Below are 15,550 nucleotides of genomic sequence, written 5' to 3'. Positions count from 1 at the left end.
CAACAGCATTGATAGTGCTTTCTGGAACAACAACAAAAAAAAAGCAGCTTTAATTGTTTAAAGAGAAACTCCTTCCTTTCTGAGGCTTTGCTTATCCAGGGACAGGTATTTCCCTATTTAACAATGGCCAAATTTCATAGAGCTACACAGGTACTCTACCAAATTAACAAAATTTAGCCTTGCAGTAGCAGTTCAGCTTACAGTTTGTGTTATCCTGCCCTCAGCTCTAAGATGCATCTAAGTAAACATGAACTACATAAAGCATGAAGATGCAGCTTTTCAGAAGGAACCCATAGATGAAGTTTTTTTTAAAAAAGAACCTTTATTTTTACACAATGTGTATTACAAGTTCTTAGAACCAAAAATGCACATCACAGAAGTCTTTGAGCATTGTCATTCTAGTAAAGTTTGCCACAGGTTAAAAGTAATTAAGGTCTGCAGAATTACTGCTGAACTGTTACATGAGGTATTACACAGACACCTTATTGAAAGAAGATCTTACAAGTACTTGCTCTTTTGAAGTGTACCTGTCCAGTAATGGAGAGCGCTCAAAGGCTTCTGCCAGTCAAGGTGTTTTCCCTGTCTTCTTGGCTCGTAATTTTTCTAGCATTTTCTGCAAATAAGGAAATCATGAGAAAACAGTCATACTAAAAATGTAGTAAAGCAGAAAACAGGTACTACTTGGGTGTAGCCTGAACATTTTAACAGCAACTGTATAGCTTCTATATATAGCAGCTCCTGGTCGTAGGCACATCAAACAGGATCCTTGCCACCTTGAGCTCAGGTACGCTCAGCTCAGTAGAAACAGAAGTTCCCTGGAACAGCCAAAGCCAATTTCCTATAGAGAAAGATTTCAGCCCCAAGAGGTGCTCTGAACTTACAAACACAGTGACTGTGTCCACTCGGGCTGTCTAAAGCATGATACGCCCATAGCAACACCTATGAAATCCTTAAAAGCTCCCCTGAGTTACCAAACATTAGGTAACAGCTCCCCAGAAGCTAAGCTGAAACACTCTGACTCAGTCCATGGTCTGTTCAGTCACACCTTGCAGAACCATCTCTGATTGGAAGCTCAGTGAAATGAGAACTGACCAGCACAAGATCCTAACGTGATTTTACCTTCTGAAACTCCTTAGCCTTTTCTCTGTTTTTAGCAGAAGTTTCTTGCCTTTTCTTTTCCTCCTTCCTGGTTTTTACTTCTTCAAGTTGATTATAAAGCCTGTCAAAACAATGGGAAAATACTGTCAGGAAGCAAAGTGGCAAAGCAGTACATTAACATTAAGGGAGTCTCAGTTACTAGAAATTAAGAAAAAAACAATTTTGACTTTGCTATCAAATAATCAAGGGTCACTTAAAATTCCTCTCCTCCTCCTGGCCCTTACAAAACCCCCTTTCTGGAGCTGTCGGTGTCCCTTAAGGTGCAATTGGAAGACCACAAAGTGCTGTCACAAGGCACAGACAAACTACTTCTGTTTGTTTAATCCAAACTTCTTCGTATGAATGCGGTACCTTGAAGTACGCTGATGCATTTCTACTTTTCCAGCTTTCCTGTCTTCTGGAGAAGATACTTTCACTTCTCCTACTTTCTTCAACTGGTTGACAACTGCACCTTTTTTCCCTTCAAAAGACACGGAAAATGTATTTTAATTAATCTAGCTACTACGTATGTTCATACAAAGCTACACTGTGCCCCAATAAAGACTCAAATTGAGTTAACACAAGGCACTGGTTGTAAAACATCAAGGAATGTCAATGACAGGGTGTTTCAGCACAAGAGTACTCAGAAACACAAGAGGTTTCAAAGACTGAAAGATGAAACTACAACAAAGAAAAGCAAGAAGAATGGACACAATGGAGATTAAGTTTTCTTTTGAAATTAAGTCTCTGACTCCTTAGGCAACTGCTTCTCAACAGCTGACTTCCAAACCCCTATTAACAGACATCAGAGATGAATGAGGTCTCTAAATACAGTCATAAGACACCTCATGACCATACACGTATGAAACAGACAATTAAGGGCCTTTACACCACTGAAGAGGTAGCTAAATGGGGAAAAAAATTCCTCACATCCTGAGATTTCTCACATTCCTGAGATGCCTGCAAAAGCAACAATGAAAGAAACGGGAAAGCTGTTCTTTGATATTAAAAAGCAACTAAAAGCGTATCTACTCCTACATCAGATAAACATACCAGGGAGAAGAAAAGACTCCTTTTGCCTGCTTAACTTCTCAGACTTCCTTCTTTGAAATGGTTTGGCTTCTGGCTTTTCATTTTTCCTCTCTCTGTTTTTGATTTCTTCTACTCTTTCCAGAGATTTCTGAATGAAGCTCTTCTTTCTTTTCAGAAAAGATTCTTGCAAACTCCCCGATGCAGAAGGAAACTCTAGGTGCATCTCTGAGAAAGAAAAGGAGATTTCTCACTTTCAGCAAAGAACATTGTCACCTCTAATAACTCAAATATTCCAATCCATTTCTCATAAAATACTGACCTTGACTGCTTTAAGAAATAGTGCTAGGAGATGACATTGTAAATAATGAATGTTGCAAAATAAGCAGCAATTCAGAGCTAGAGAATCTAGTACTGTAAGCAGTACTGCCAAGACAAATGTTGTAATAATAACTGCATCAAAAGCATCTTAAAGCCTCAAAACATACCAAAGACCTGAGAAGCTCCTAGTTAATTACCTGCGGTCTGATGTGATGGATGCTGTCTGTCATTGGGACTCTGGGCTCTGGAAGAACTGTCAGGCCTTACAAACATGGAATAATCCACATCTGGAACCAGTGGTAAAAATTCTCTCTCCTGTCTCAAAAAGAAACATTAGTTAAAAATGCATAAAATCCACCACAAGTTTAACTCACATAGTAGTACTGCACCACTGACACACACCAGACAGAAACAAGACTTTTTTTGCATTTAGGCACAAGAAAAAACATCAGAAATTGATCTTGACAGTAAGAATTAGAAAGCATGTTTCCAAAAGTATTCAAAAACTTTAAAAATAAATCCTGCAGTCCCTTCACCCACTGCATCTCAACTTCAGAATTACACTAATTAAGACTCACCTCAGTAAAATCATTAAGGTCAGATTTATTCGCATGTGCTGGGTTACTGATTTTATCCTCTTCACTTTTTTCTTGGTTCATAAGCTCAACGTCCGATTCCACAACGCTGATGTCATTTGAGCTTATCAGAGTGAGTTCAGGTTCCTCCATAATACCATGCCCCGACTCAGTTTCCTAGCAAACAGATTACACAAGACCTCAGTGTAAAAGATATTAATATATATATATATACACATTGTATACATTTAAAAATAAGTATATATAATTAATATTAAAATATATTTTAAAAAAATCACCACTATTTGCAGAAATAGCAACAGGTAGTAGCTTGTGCCAAAGATAAGGCTCATTCAAAATGTAGAAAAAAAAATCTGCCTCAAGCACTAAGGAAATAGAGCACCTTGCCTGGGATATTTGTTAATTGATGTATGCAAACCCTGCAACCTAAATGCAATGTAAGTATGTTTTTTGTTTTTGTTTTTGTTTTTTTCCCCCTTAACACTGCTAAATAAAAAAAAATAACTCAAAGCAACCAAACAACAAAATCACCCCTCAAGTTTAAATTATGTCTGAAATCTACTTTCATTCAGGCCACGCTTTTTAAAAAAATATATATATAAAAACCCACCACTTTGTCAAACCTATTTTAAGTTTACTTATTCTTTGGTTAAATTATTTAGCCCCCTTTTTAACTGGGGAAGGGGCTGTTTCTTCAGTTAAGTAAGTTCGAGCTCAATTTAGCCACTGCTGATTACTTCAGTGCTCTGAAAGAGCAAACAGGAGAGCAGAAGTGCAGGAAACAGGCAAGTCAAACTGGAACCATAAAGTGAATATTTGCCAAGTTTTATTATGTTAAAGGCATAAAGTAGCTTGGTAAAAAAAAAAAAAAAAAAAAAAAAAAAAAAAAAAAAAGGTAAACAAACAAAATACCTGCACAAATTAAAAGAAAAATCTGTTTTACGTACCCAGACTGGAATACGACATGAGCTTCCAGGCACAGAACTGGAATGTTTTTCACGTCTTCCCAGGAACGAAACATTCTGTTGTACAGCCTGTAAACGAATGCCTGGGACTTCCAAGCTGGTTTCCCTGGTAATCCAGGAGGATTTCTGTACTTCTGGAAATCCTTGATCTTGCTCCTTTACATGGCTATTGCACTGAGAATCCACTGCCACAGCTTTATTTGCTTCATGTACATGAAGAAATTTCTCAGGAAGCTTCACGTACTTCCTATCAAATGCCTCGACAGGTAGTTTTTCAGAAGACAGAGCCTCTTGCCTGAATGTAACATTCTCACTGAATATGTGTTGAGGGGAAGTTTCATCCACTGGAACAGGTGTGGTATTTAGCTGATAAAATGATTTTTGTTCCTCCAGTGAGCTCAGACTTTCATTTCGTGTCTCTTCCATTGAACACTGCAGACTAACACACTCCATGCTTCTTGTCAGTTCTTCATACTCTCTGGCCGATGAAATACCGTTCTCATTGCCTCTTATTCCAATCCCAGGGTTTTGTCCAGACGACGTCTCTAACATTACGTTACGGTCCTCTGGCTGATCAGCATTCTGGCTGAGATCACTCAGAGAAGATTCCGCTCGCAGGGGGTGGAAAGATTCATCTGAACCTGTTTCAGAAAGTTAGAGTCAGAATTCTATCTTAACACAACACAATTTCACCTTTAAAAAATCCCTCCATAACAGGACTGGTGAGGAATGTGCAAATCTGCTGAAGTTTAGTAAAATGGAATACCATTAACAATACCTGATTCATTCAACTTTGATTCAGTTTGATATTTTTTTTTAATATTTGATTCATTTTGTACACAAAAAAGAAACATTTTTTGTTGCTTATTACAATATGTTTAGGGATAACCTTCATAATGCTGCTAACATAACTGCATTGTACATCACTAGATTTGTATTTATATCCATTTATACACTGCAAATGGCAGTCCTGAGTTTCTTTTGAACCACCAGCAAAATCTCAAGAACAGGAAGAAAGCGATCAGAAACATCATTACTGGGGCAGAAATAATTCATAGTAGAAGACAACTTCCAAACTGGAACATTGACAGCTGTTCATTTAGGTCAGCTAGTTGGAAGAAATTCTTCCTCAGAGGGTGGTGAGGCCCTGTCCCAGGCTGCCCAGAGAAGCTGTGGATGCCCCATCCCTGGAGGTGCTCAAGGCCAGGCTGGATGGGGCTTTGGGCAACCTGGGCTGGTGGGAGGTGTCCCTGCCCATGGCAGGGGGGTGGAGTTGGGTGGGCTTTAAGGTCCCTTCCAGCCCAACCCATTCTATGAGTCCTAAAAGTTACAATATTGTACCCTACATTATCTTTCCCTTTGATTCTAAGCATACAAATCAAGATTTTTTTTTCCAGAAGAAGCTAGAAAGGAGAAAAAAAGCATATTAATATTTTAATTACTGGGGAGGCATTTCAGTACTACAGCATCTACCAAACAAGGTTTCTTTAAATGTGTGTGTGTGCATGCGTTTAATATGTCTCTGACATAAGATTGATAAAACTGGTTACACGGACTGCAGCATCACATTATTAGTTGTTTTTTTTTTTGGTGGTAGTGTTTTTTTGGTTCGTTTTGTATATTGATAGCAATATATCGTATAAGCCTTTAAGTATTTCTGTTTTGAGAAATTTCTGTATTGTTTAACAAGATATCTGGTATTATATGCATGAGGAATATTGTCTCCAGATAAATAGCAGTTATTAAAATATCAAAAGTGACTACAGGGAGGGAGGAATTACCCTGCAGGATCAGCCATCGCTAGAAAATTCTCCAGATGATGAAACAAAAATATCAACCTACCTCAAACTGACAACCTGAATTAGCTTTTGATTTCTTTTTTTTTTTTTTTTTTTTTTTTTTTTTAAGCACAAGAATAATTGGTTTGGGCTCATAAAAAGAAAATTTAAAAGAGATGGGGAAATATAATAGAGAAGTTTAAAGCACAGAGATTGTTTCTATGAGCAATTTAGAAAGTGAATGTTACAGCTAGCAGGAGTTTCCTAAATCCCCTTTGCTGTCACCCCAGGTAGTCTCACAGTGTAAGCATTTTCTGGCATTTTTTTTTAGTACTAGTACCTGCAATCTGAAGTGAAAGCTGCATAATAAACATAGCACAGTTGCTTGCAGCTTCAAAGATGACCAGTATGTATTTCCCAGAATATTGTGGACATACATGCAAATAACCAGGAACATTTCTATTATTAATCCGTCCACTATGTAAATACTGTGTTACTTTTACTGTTACCGGTTGGAGCACCATTGTGCTGAAACACCTGGTTCTTGGTAACTTAGGGCTTCAGAAATACTTATGTTACTGCTCACTGCATTTGGAATGTCAGATCAGTTCTTTCTTTAGAATATGTTACAGATTAAGTTTATAAATTGTAAGCATTATAAATTATAATTTATTAAGTTTATAATTTTAATAATTTTAATAATTCAACTGCAGAACATTAACAAAATTTTTTTCCAGTTATGAGCAGCTGTTAGCTTAGTGCTGCTGTAGAATCCTAAGCTTTTAATCTACTATTTATTACACTGTAATCTCAAAGTTTATTCCTTTCTCTCTTCCTCTTCCTTTATTCTGAAGGTAGATAATAAGTTTATAATCAGAACAAATTTCACAGCACGCAGTACACAGTGGCTGTTGGTGCATCTTAACAGTGCAAGAGGAAAGCTTGATGGTTTCTTGAAGAACACAACGTATAACAGAGAAAGAAGAGTATGGAAATTCTAACATATGCCTCAAAAACCAAAGTTTCATAAATTGAATGATTTCCTCAAATGTACAAAATGAGGGATGTATGCACGATTTTTTTTTTCAAAAAACTAAAATATTAGTCCCAGACAGCACTGAAATTTGTTCACTAACATCGTAATTACCACACACATCATGGTTTTGGCTGGGAAAGAATTTTTTTGCTAGTATGATTTTGTTTTGGATTTTTGATGACAATAGTAGTGGTAACACACTGATGGATGTTGCAGAGCAGTGCTCAGACAGAACCAAGGAATGTTCAGCTCCTGGTGCTGCACAAGGAGCTGGGAGGGGACACAGCCAGGAGCTGACCCAGGCTGGCCAAAGGGATGTCCCACACCGTGTGGTGTCATGTGCAGCAATAACAGCTGGGGTAAAGAAGGAGAAAGGTGGGGGGGATGTTTGGAGTGACAGCATTTGTGTTCAAGAAATCATTAGGTGTGATGAGCCCTGCTTGCCTGGAGGTGGCTGAACACCCGCCTGCCTTTATCTCAACCCATGAGCTCTCAAACTTTTATGTTTCTGATTCTCTCCCTCACTCCACCTGAGGAGAACAAGCAAACGGCTGCATGGTGCTGAGCTGGTTAGACCAAAAAAAACAAAGTAACCTAATATCCATTACAGTGGCTTGAATGTAACGGTCTGCTTTTGTGTTAGTCACTGTTGATTTAGAAGGGAATAGTTTCTTTCCAGTTTCAACCCAGCAAACCCATTTTAAAGGTTGGTAGTTCCATATTAGCGATGGTTTGATTTTGTAAGCGTAGATCAGGCTACATTGTACATACCCAGAGTACCATTTTCTTTAAGAGACCCTTCTTCTGATGTAATGGCGTCAGACTTGTTTGTTTCAAGAGCAGAAGGCAGACTGCCTCTTTGTATATTCAGGCTGGAGTTTCTCTCATGTAGAAATGCAGATGTGTCTTGACTTTCTGTTGAAAATGTGGAAGTCTAGTGGCAGAAAAAATCCCGATTAAGATTTCATTTTCTCAGGAATATGAAGGATAAAAGGTTAATGGCAATTTTTGCTTTTTGTATCACATTTCTCCTTGCTAACAGCAAAAATGCCTCCAGTTCTACATATGTCAAAAACTATTACCGTGTTTCATATAAGCACAACACAGGGATTACACATTTCAATCTTACATAAATTTGAAGCGTGAGTTTTTCTGTAATACCTTCCTAAATTCTCTGTTGTCTTGGGAAATCTTGTATTGAGAAATGGATGATGAGATATCCAAGTCAAAACTTGGTTCCAAAGGCTGAAAGAGCCGATGACAGGAGTTCGGAAAATGCCTCTCCATTTCAGGCAAATCAAGATCAGCTGCTAGAGCTGTAAGAAAAGAGATTACTTTTCAGATGAAATAGGTAGAGCACATAAAATTCTCTGCAGGTATACAAATACTAGCTTGTAAAAAAAATAAATAAATAATTACAATATCCAATTCTTACAATGCAGGAACAAACAGCAGCAAGAAAGTGCTGAATTTATTTTGTTTTTAAATGAAAAGCTACGGTCAAGAGGCTCTCTGTTAAGTACTTGCAAGACTGCATACGAAGTACTGTGCCCTATTTAGGGCTTCCTGGTATGAAAAGTACACACTGACACAATGGAGCAAGTCCAGTGAGGAGACAAATGATGATTAGAGGAAGGATGAAGCACATTGTGTTTGAAGAGAAGCTTAAAAACTGGGTTTGTTCAGTTTTACAAAAAGGCTTGTGTGGGAAAAGAGGTGAGGAACAGAAATCTCTGGCACCTACAACATCCTAAAACAAAGTAGAGAGAAGATGCAGTCATGTTCTTCTGGAACATGCCCAGTGACAGAAGTAAAGATAATTGACAAAAGATGGAATGCAAGAAATTCTGGTTAGACACAAAGAAAAAAATTCCCAGTGAAGGTTGTTAAGCAAGTTGCCTGGGTGGTATGGAATCTCTGCCACTGGAGATACTCAGAACTCTGCTCAACAAGGCCTTCAGCAACCTGGTGTAAATTGGCTCTGCTCTGAGTTGGAAGGACAATTTGGATCACAAGGAGAAGGCCCTTCTTTAGATGAATCTGAAGTTCTGTGTTTCTATGTTTCCAAACACACTGCAGAAGGAAGTAGTTCAAATTAAAACACTGGAGTTATCTGCACGACAGCTAATAAAGATGTTTTTATTTTCATGAATCATTAAATGTGCACATTTAGAGAGCACAGAACTGTGCACGCTGGAGAGCACCGACCTTCTGGCAGCCTGGTAAGTGGTGATTCATTCAAATAGGGTTGATAGTTGATAAGAATTATATATTGTTGTCTGCTCTGAATCCCTTAATACAGAGTTATTGATACACAAGCAATAAGCACAGACAACAGAAACAATCTAGCCATAGTAGCAGGAAGCTGCACAGAATATGATCAGATGTCTGATCAGATTATCTTTTTGTTGCACTATACTATGCAGACATATACATAAAGCAAAGGACGATGATCATCAAAGCAGGAGTTCTCATGTATAGAACACACTGACAATAAAATATAGGCTGAATATAATGCAGAAATGCATAACCCCGATTAAACTCCTCTTTCTGTATGACAGTGTGGCACACAAATGCTTCAAAATAGCAGGTACCTTGGAAATGCACATTGTTCTCTGATGAAGAGTTCAAATCTCCACCACATTTCTCCAAGATCTGCTGAATCTCACTGCCCTTATAAAGGAACGCTTCTCCTTCTGGCAACCAGGTTTCAGATGCTCTTGACAGATTCTCTTGCCTCAGCCGTGAGGTACAAGGCAGCAAAGAGCTCCAAGGGCAGCTTCCCGTTTTTTTCAAAACTCGGTCTTCCGTACTGTCAGAAGACAATCCTGAAATAAGAAGCCAGATGTTTTCATAAAAACCACTCACATGAAGTCACCTGAAAACACACTGCTTAGTATCCTGAAATACCCTTAACATCTTGATTCTTGTGGTTTTGGTTTTTTGTTTGTTTATTTTTAAGTTTTGTGCTTTTTTTGTAAACTGTCTCCTGTCAATACTGACACCTTATTTTTTTTTTTTAACAACTAAGAACAGTAGGAAAGAAAGGCTGCAAGCAAATTATCTTAGAGTTTGAGCTTTACCTAAGTAAAACACAATTTGATGCAAGTTACAAAGTTCATTACTCAAAACACCACTTACACATTCAGAACATTGTAGTTAAAATAGAGCCAGCCTGAGACTTCAGTGGCTCAAGAAATAATCTTCAAGAATTGGTTTATGAACATGGAATAACTCATCTACATATAAGGGTATGAATGAGATCAGATACAGCTCAGATTAAGACAATATTTAGCCTTAAAGTAAATAAATCTACAGGTCACTACATAATCACTTTTAAACCCACCTTCCACGTTCAGAGGTGATAAAGCCAGTATATAGAGGACGACTATACATTATAAAGACATCATTTTTAATTTTATACAAAGCTAACTTAAGATCAAGAGGCAGCCTGCAAGCAAAAAAGGATACAAACACACTTCCAAGTCAATGTGGCACTAAAAGTGGCATTTTTACAAGTTACTAGAAATTACTACAGTGACACTTTGGTGCAACAAGATATTGATGCAATTCTCCTAACAGCAGGACAACTATCAGCACTCTAAAAATTTACGGTATAAACTGATTGGAAAACTTTCATCAGTGTGTTGTTTGGGGATCGTATTTTCTAAAAATTGTGCCACCTGAAAATTGCTAGTGTTACAGTTGCTTATTAAAATTACCTTTGCCAAACCTGATGTGTTGTAAGGCTAAATTATAAGTTAAAAAACCTCACGAGCACAGAATGTGTATATTCCAATTACACTCTAAAACATGTATTGACAATTCCTAAGTGAAGTTCCATATTAACCTTTTTCAGACAGATTTATGTCCAGTCAGCCAGATCCATTCTGCTATAAAATAAGGTTGAGAACACAGTTTTTCATTTACAAAAATCACAAAACCCCAACACTTACCAGTGTCAATAGGGCTGGCATCCAACGTCTCGCTAGTCAAAAAGCTTCCTGTGGAAATTGTTGAAGATAAATCACAGGGTATTGCTTGCATGAAAGCCTCTGAACACAAATCCGGGGACACTACCTTAGAAAGCACTTCCTAGGAGGAAGTAACATATCTGTTACCTTGGATTCAGACACTGTAATTGAAACTTTAAAACCACAGCTTTTATTCTGAGCTCAGTTCAAGTGTAGAAGCCTTCATTTTGGCGGTCAGGCAAACAGGAACTCATCATTGCTCAGCACAGAACATTCACAGCCCACCTCTCAGACCCAGATGCCCCCCAACAGCCCCCTCCCCCCAACACACACACACACACACACACCAAGCCTCTCAGAACTGTACAAATCATTACACCTGGAAGATTATTTTATCTCCTGGTGGTCAGATTTGGCTATTTCTCATCACAGACCTACTTCAGGGGAATTGTAGGTCTCAGATGAACACAAACAAGAATACATGTAAAAGTCTGGAATTTTACAGGTACCTTCAAGTCTGTGCCTTCTGAATATAGGAGAGTGAATTAACAGTTAATTCTAGTTTTACAGCTAAATATACAAAGTATTCTAAAAATATTTTCTTCCTGAATTTTGAAGAAAGCTGTACAGTCACGGAATAGAGAATGAGGGTACTCACACTTCCAAATTTTGAAGGATGAGATGTTAACATTTTGTCTCTCCCAAACTTTGAATTAAAATACACATTAAGAAAAAACAGAAAACTAAGAAACCCATTCCCTCCATTGGTTTCTCTTATATTAAATATATTTATAAGGCAGTGTGTGTATATATATGTACACAAACATACATACTGTTTGCATAAATGTTTCCATACATCTATAAACAAACAGTAATTTTTAAATACTATTTCTATTCACTGACAAAATGGCAGGATCTTTGGATGACGAAAACCAGTGGGTATCATTGACACAGCTTACCCTGCTACAAGCAGGAGGCTGAAACAGGGACCTTCCAAGATCCCTTCTAAACTTAATTATCATACAATTGTACTAGATCCTACCTGTTCCTGAGCATTCTGGAAATACAAGATAAAGTTCTCAAACGCCTGATTCAAGGCAACAAAAACATGACAATATTTTGTCCTAATATTTTTCCTTTCTGCACATCATCTCAGCATTCCAGCTAAACACACCACAAAGAGTAAATTTTGTTCCACAGTTACTTTAACACGACTAACCGCATGAATGCTTCTGAACAATGGTCCAGAACATGGTGTTTCCTCTCCAACTTCAGCAGCAGGAACTGGTGAATTTCGAGCCACAAGAGAATCTTGGGACTGAGCTAACAAAGTGTAACAGAAGCAAGAAGAAATAGAAAGCAGTTGTTAGTGTTGTTTTGTTTTTGTTTTTTAACACCAGATGGCAGTAATACTCTACTGCTACTGTCCTCACTGTTAGGCACTGATTTTTGCCTCTTTCTTCTCAGTTACATTATACTTTCTGTTCCAGTGTACCATAATTTATGATTAGCATGACTGGTCTCTGTAGACAATGCATGAAGAGCTAGAATCTCTGGAGACCATGCATTAAGAACTAGAAATTCATGCTTTGGCTTTGCAGAATGAAATATGTCTTTGGTAGTGTTCCTACAACCATTTCACTGGGGTGGAGGAATCCTGCTCTCTACCAGTACAACGATTACCAAGAAAGGCAGACCATAGAAATCAGAAACTATGAATTACCTAACTAACTTTGTATTACTTTTTAAAAATTACCTAACTTTTGGTGCAGCCCAGGACATGGTTGGCTTTTTGGGCTGTAAGCACACCTTGCTGGCTCATGTTGAGCTTCTCATCCACCAACACCCCCAGCTCCTTCTCCTCAGGGCTGCTCTCAATTTTTCAAGGAAAAGTGTTAAATATCCAATAGAAATTTAAGTCAAACTGTGGAAGTTAAGTACACACTTTTTTTTTTTTTTTTTTAATCAATTCTACTAGGGCTGCTAATGACAGTGTCATTTCAAACCTACAGCACCTGTAAGGCTCTGTCCTTAGGTAGATCTCATAACACTCTGTGACTTCTAACATTAAGGCGTCCCTTGTATGACCTGAAACTCCATTTCTTACTAGAAGATGGAGCCCAGCTGTTCTGGTTTTCCTACTATACAAAGTGGGAGAAGTTTCCTCTGCAAGGCAACATCAGTGGAACACCTGTATGATGTAATACTGAAGTATCTAAGTCAGTACAAAACACTTTGAAACTCCTTTTAGGAAAGAAAGAAAAAATGATAAACTAAGGTTTCCTCTAGTTGCTATCACCCAGAATTCTGCTAGGAGGAAGTACAAGAAATGAAAGGAAATAACGTCTAAAATATACTTACTTGGATTAAAAGAGAAGTTAACCTATTCTTTATCCATTTACCATGTTACTATTTTAAATGCTAGATGACAGATCTCAAAATAAAAGGTGTATCAGTCCTCAGAAGGACCTCCCTCTCCAGTTCTCCGAAGTTTCTAGTAAGCTTCATCCTGATCATTTATGGCATTTTGATCAGTAATCGAACAGAGCCACTGGCAGAAGGATTTTCAAGTAACAAAGAGTGGAAGAAAATAAGCTCAGTAGCAATGCAGCTGTAAAAATTACCCTGGCTTTATGCAAATCTGGGTCTGTTAAACAATGTTGCTGCAGTACATGTAAAACTGTAAGTCAAGTATATGACAAAAGTCTTCAGGTTCATGGGGAAGATAGCTTAAAATTTGAGTAGGATGAGGTGGCAGCGAGCTCCTTGGCTGTCTGTGGTGTAATCCAGTCCAAATAAACTGCACAAGTCTGCTGTTCTGCTTGGGAGCTTAACACAGGAGGCAGATGACCGTGAGAATAAGCAAGGCCTTGAAAAAAATTTCCTGTAATCTAAACCTCAAAGAACGTTGTAACAAGAAGCAGGGGCAAGAAATGGCTGTAAGACATATGGGAAGTGGAAATAGACTGCTTATTTTAGAATAATTAACTGCTGAAACAAGCTGCCGTGGAGAGTACTGAATTCTTTTTCCTGGTATCTTTACATCAAGATTCGATAGTTCTCTGAAATAAATGCTTTATTTTATAAAGCCTATCAGTGACAGGCAGTAATTTAGGATACATATGAGAGGAGATTCAAGTATCTGATACTCTCGTATATAAATTCTATTAAAAGCTATTCTGCAAACATTTTATTCCTATGCTGCAATAACCTGCACTGTTCTGTGATATAAATACCAGGGACAAACAGCAGCAATTCCATGCTATAAACCAAATTAATTACTGATTTCAGAGCTAAAAATACAACATGCTCATATCTCATGTCTTTATTACAGTAATATCCTTAAAAACTGTACTTGGTGACTCACAAAGAGGGGCTTTTTTTTATTCTTTTCTCCTCCCTCCAAAATAATAGTGCAAGGTTCTTGTTCCTCACAGTTTCCTGACATCTACATGGGACTTTCACGTTTTAATCTCCTGGCCACCACAGTGGTTAAAATGGGTTTAAAAATTGAGGCTGTAATACCCAGAATGCAATTTATTCAACTGAAATTGCAGTAGAACAGTAACAGCAATAATTTCACGCTGCAATTGAAAGGCATCAGACTGAGCAACAAATCATTTGTGAAGACAATGAAAAACAGGGACCAGTCCAAACCCAACCATCGGGGGAAAAAAGTTGTACTCCACACTAGTTTGCTGAATTGGTGATGGATAAAACAGCCTGTTGCAATACTGAATTACGGACAAATATTTGGGATTATTAAAAATAAACTGAAATCTTAGGTTACAGAAGAAATAATCATGGAATAACATCTCTGTTTAGGGTGGCATTACATGAAAGTAATCACATCTGGAACGCTGCTCAAGTGGACTCAAAGCCCAAGATGAATAAATAGAAAGGTTTGTTGATAGGCATGGAAGGAGAACTGTGAAAAAGCTGTGTGCATCAAGTCTAGGTACTATTTCCAAGATGATTTCCCTACAGAAATAAGGTTTATGCAATCAAACTGCCTCATCTGTAGCATTATTCTGCAATTCCCTATTAACAATTTATGTTCTATTAGCCCATTTTAACCAAACTGGATTTAAAAGAAGAAATCTCAAATACGTTGAGTTTCTAACTCATCTTGGGAGACATCAGTGGCATGGTAAGAGAGCAATCTGAATCAGTGCCACCAGCAAGGCAAATCCTGCAACATCGCTGTGACAGAGACCTGTTCCCTCTGCCTCCCAGCCGGCTGAGCAGTTTGTGTAGCACTTGTGACCACTCAGTATGGAGGGCAGGGATTTAGGGATTCATCCTTCCTTAACCAAAAGCAGTCCTTGAGACCGCCTTTACATCCAGATGTGTCTGCATCTAAATTGGAGAGGGTTATTTTTTCCCTTCTTGTAACAATGGGAGGAAAGAAATACAGATAGTTAGGGAAATCCCAAAAAAAGAATACGCCTGTCACCCAATGACAAACCTCATATCAAATGAAACACCTTTATCAATAACATATCTAAATAAGTTTACAAAGTTCATCTTTTTCAGAACCTGTATGACTTTGACCTTTCTATCTCTAATGCTTTACTTTGAAAAAGCAAGTCAATAGTGATAAATAGGATCTGTGCACATCTGGTAGTCCTGTAACTACAAAGCTGTACAACTTGCAAGTTCTAAAGCTATACATTAAAGCTAGAAACCACCACAAATCTCTCTTTAAAGGGTA

General features: G+C 37.9%; 1 protein-coding gene across 2 annotated transcripts in view; it reads right to left on the bottom strand.

The window, feature by feature from the left end:
• Positions 1-385: 385 nt before the first annotated feature.
• Positions 386-15,550, bottom strand: part of CEP295 (centrosomal protein 295) — a 36,523-nt gene continuing 21,358 nt past the window's right edge. For both annotated transcript variants that reach the window (XM_084285587.1, XM_084285588.1), the window contains exons 17-28: positions 12,056-12,159; positions 10,819-10,957; positions 9,457-9,690; positions 8,024-8,178; positions 7,634-7,796; positions 4,031-4,689; positions 3,066-3,239; positions 2,685-2,802; positions 2,191-2,394; positions 1,510-1,618; positions 1,120-1,219; positions 386-613 (exon numbers count right to left, since the gene is read on the bottom strand). In XM_084285587.1, the coding sequence (XP_084141713.1) occupies positions 566-613; positions 1,120-1,219; positions 1,510-1,618; positions 2,191-2,394; positions 2,685-2,802; positions 3,066-3,239; positions 4,031-4,689; positions 7,634-7,796; positions 8,024-8,178; positions 9,457-9,690; positions 10,819-10,957; positions 12,056-12,159 (2,207 nt within the window). In that variant the 3' untranslated portion in view covers positions 386-565. The remainder of the gene's footprint in view (positions 614-1,119; positions 1,220-1,509; positions 1,619-2,190; positions 2,395-2,684; positions 2,803-3,065; positions 3,240-4,030; positions 4,690-7,633; positions 7,797-8,023; positions 8,179-9,456; positions 9,691-10,818; positions 10,958-12,055; positions 12,160-15,550) is intronic.

This window comes from Netta rufina (assembly GCF_964035555.1).
Source record: "Netta rufina genome assembly, chromosome: 1".
NCBI classification, from domain to species: domain Eukaryota; kingdom Metazoa; phylum Chordata; class Aves; order Anseriformes; family Anatidae; genus Netta; species Netta rufina.
The sequence above is the reverse complement of the archived record's forward strand: the minus strand, read 5'-3'. Positions and strand labels throughout refer to the sequence as shown.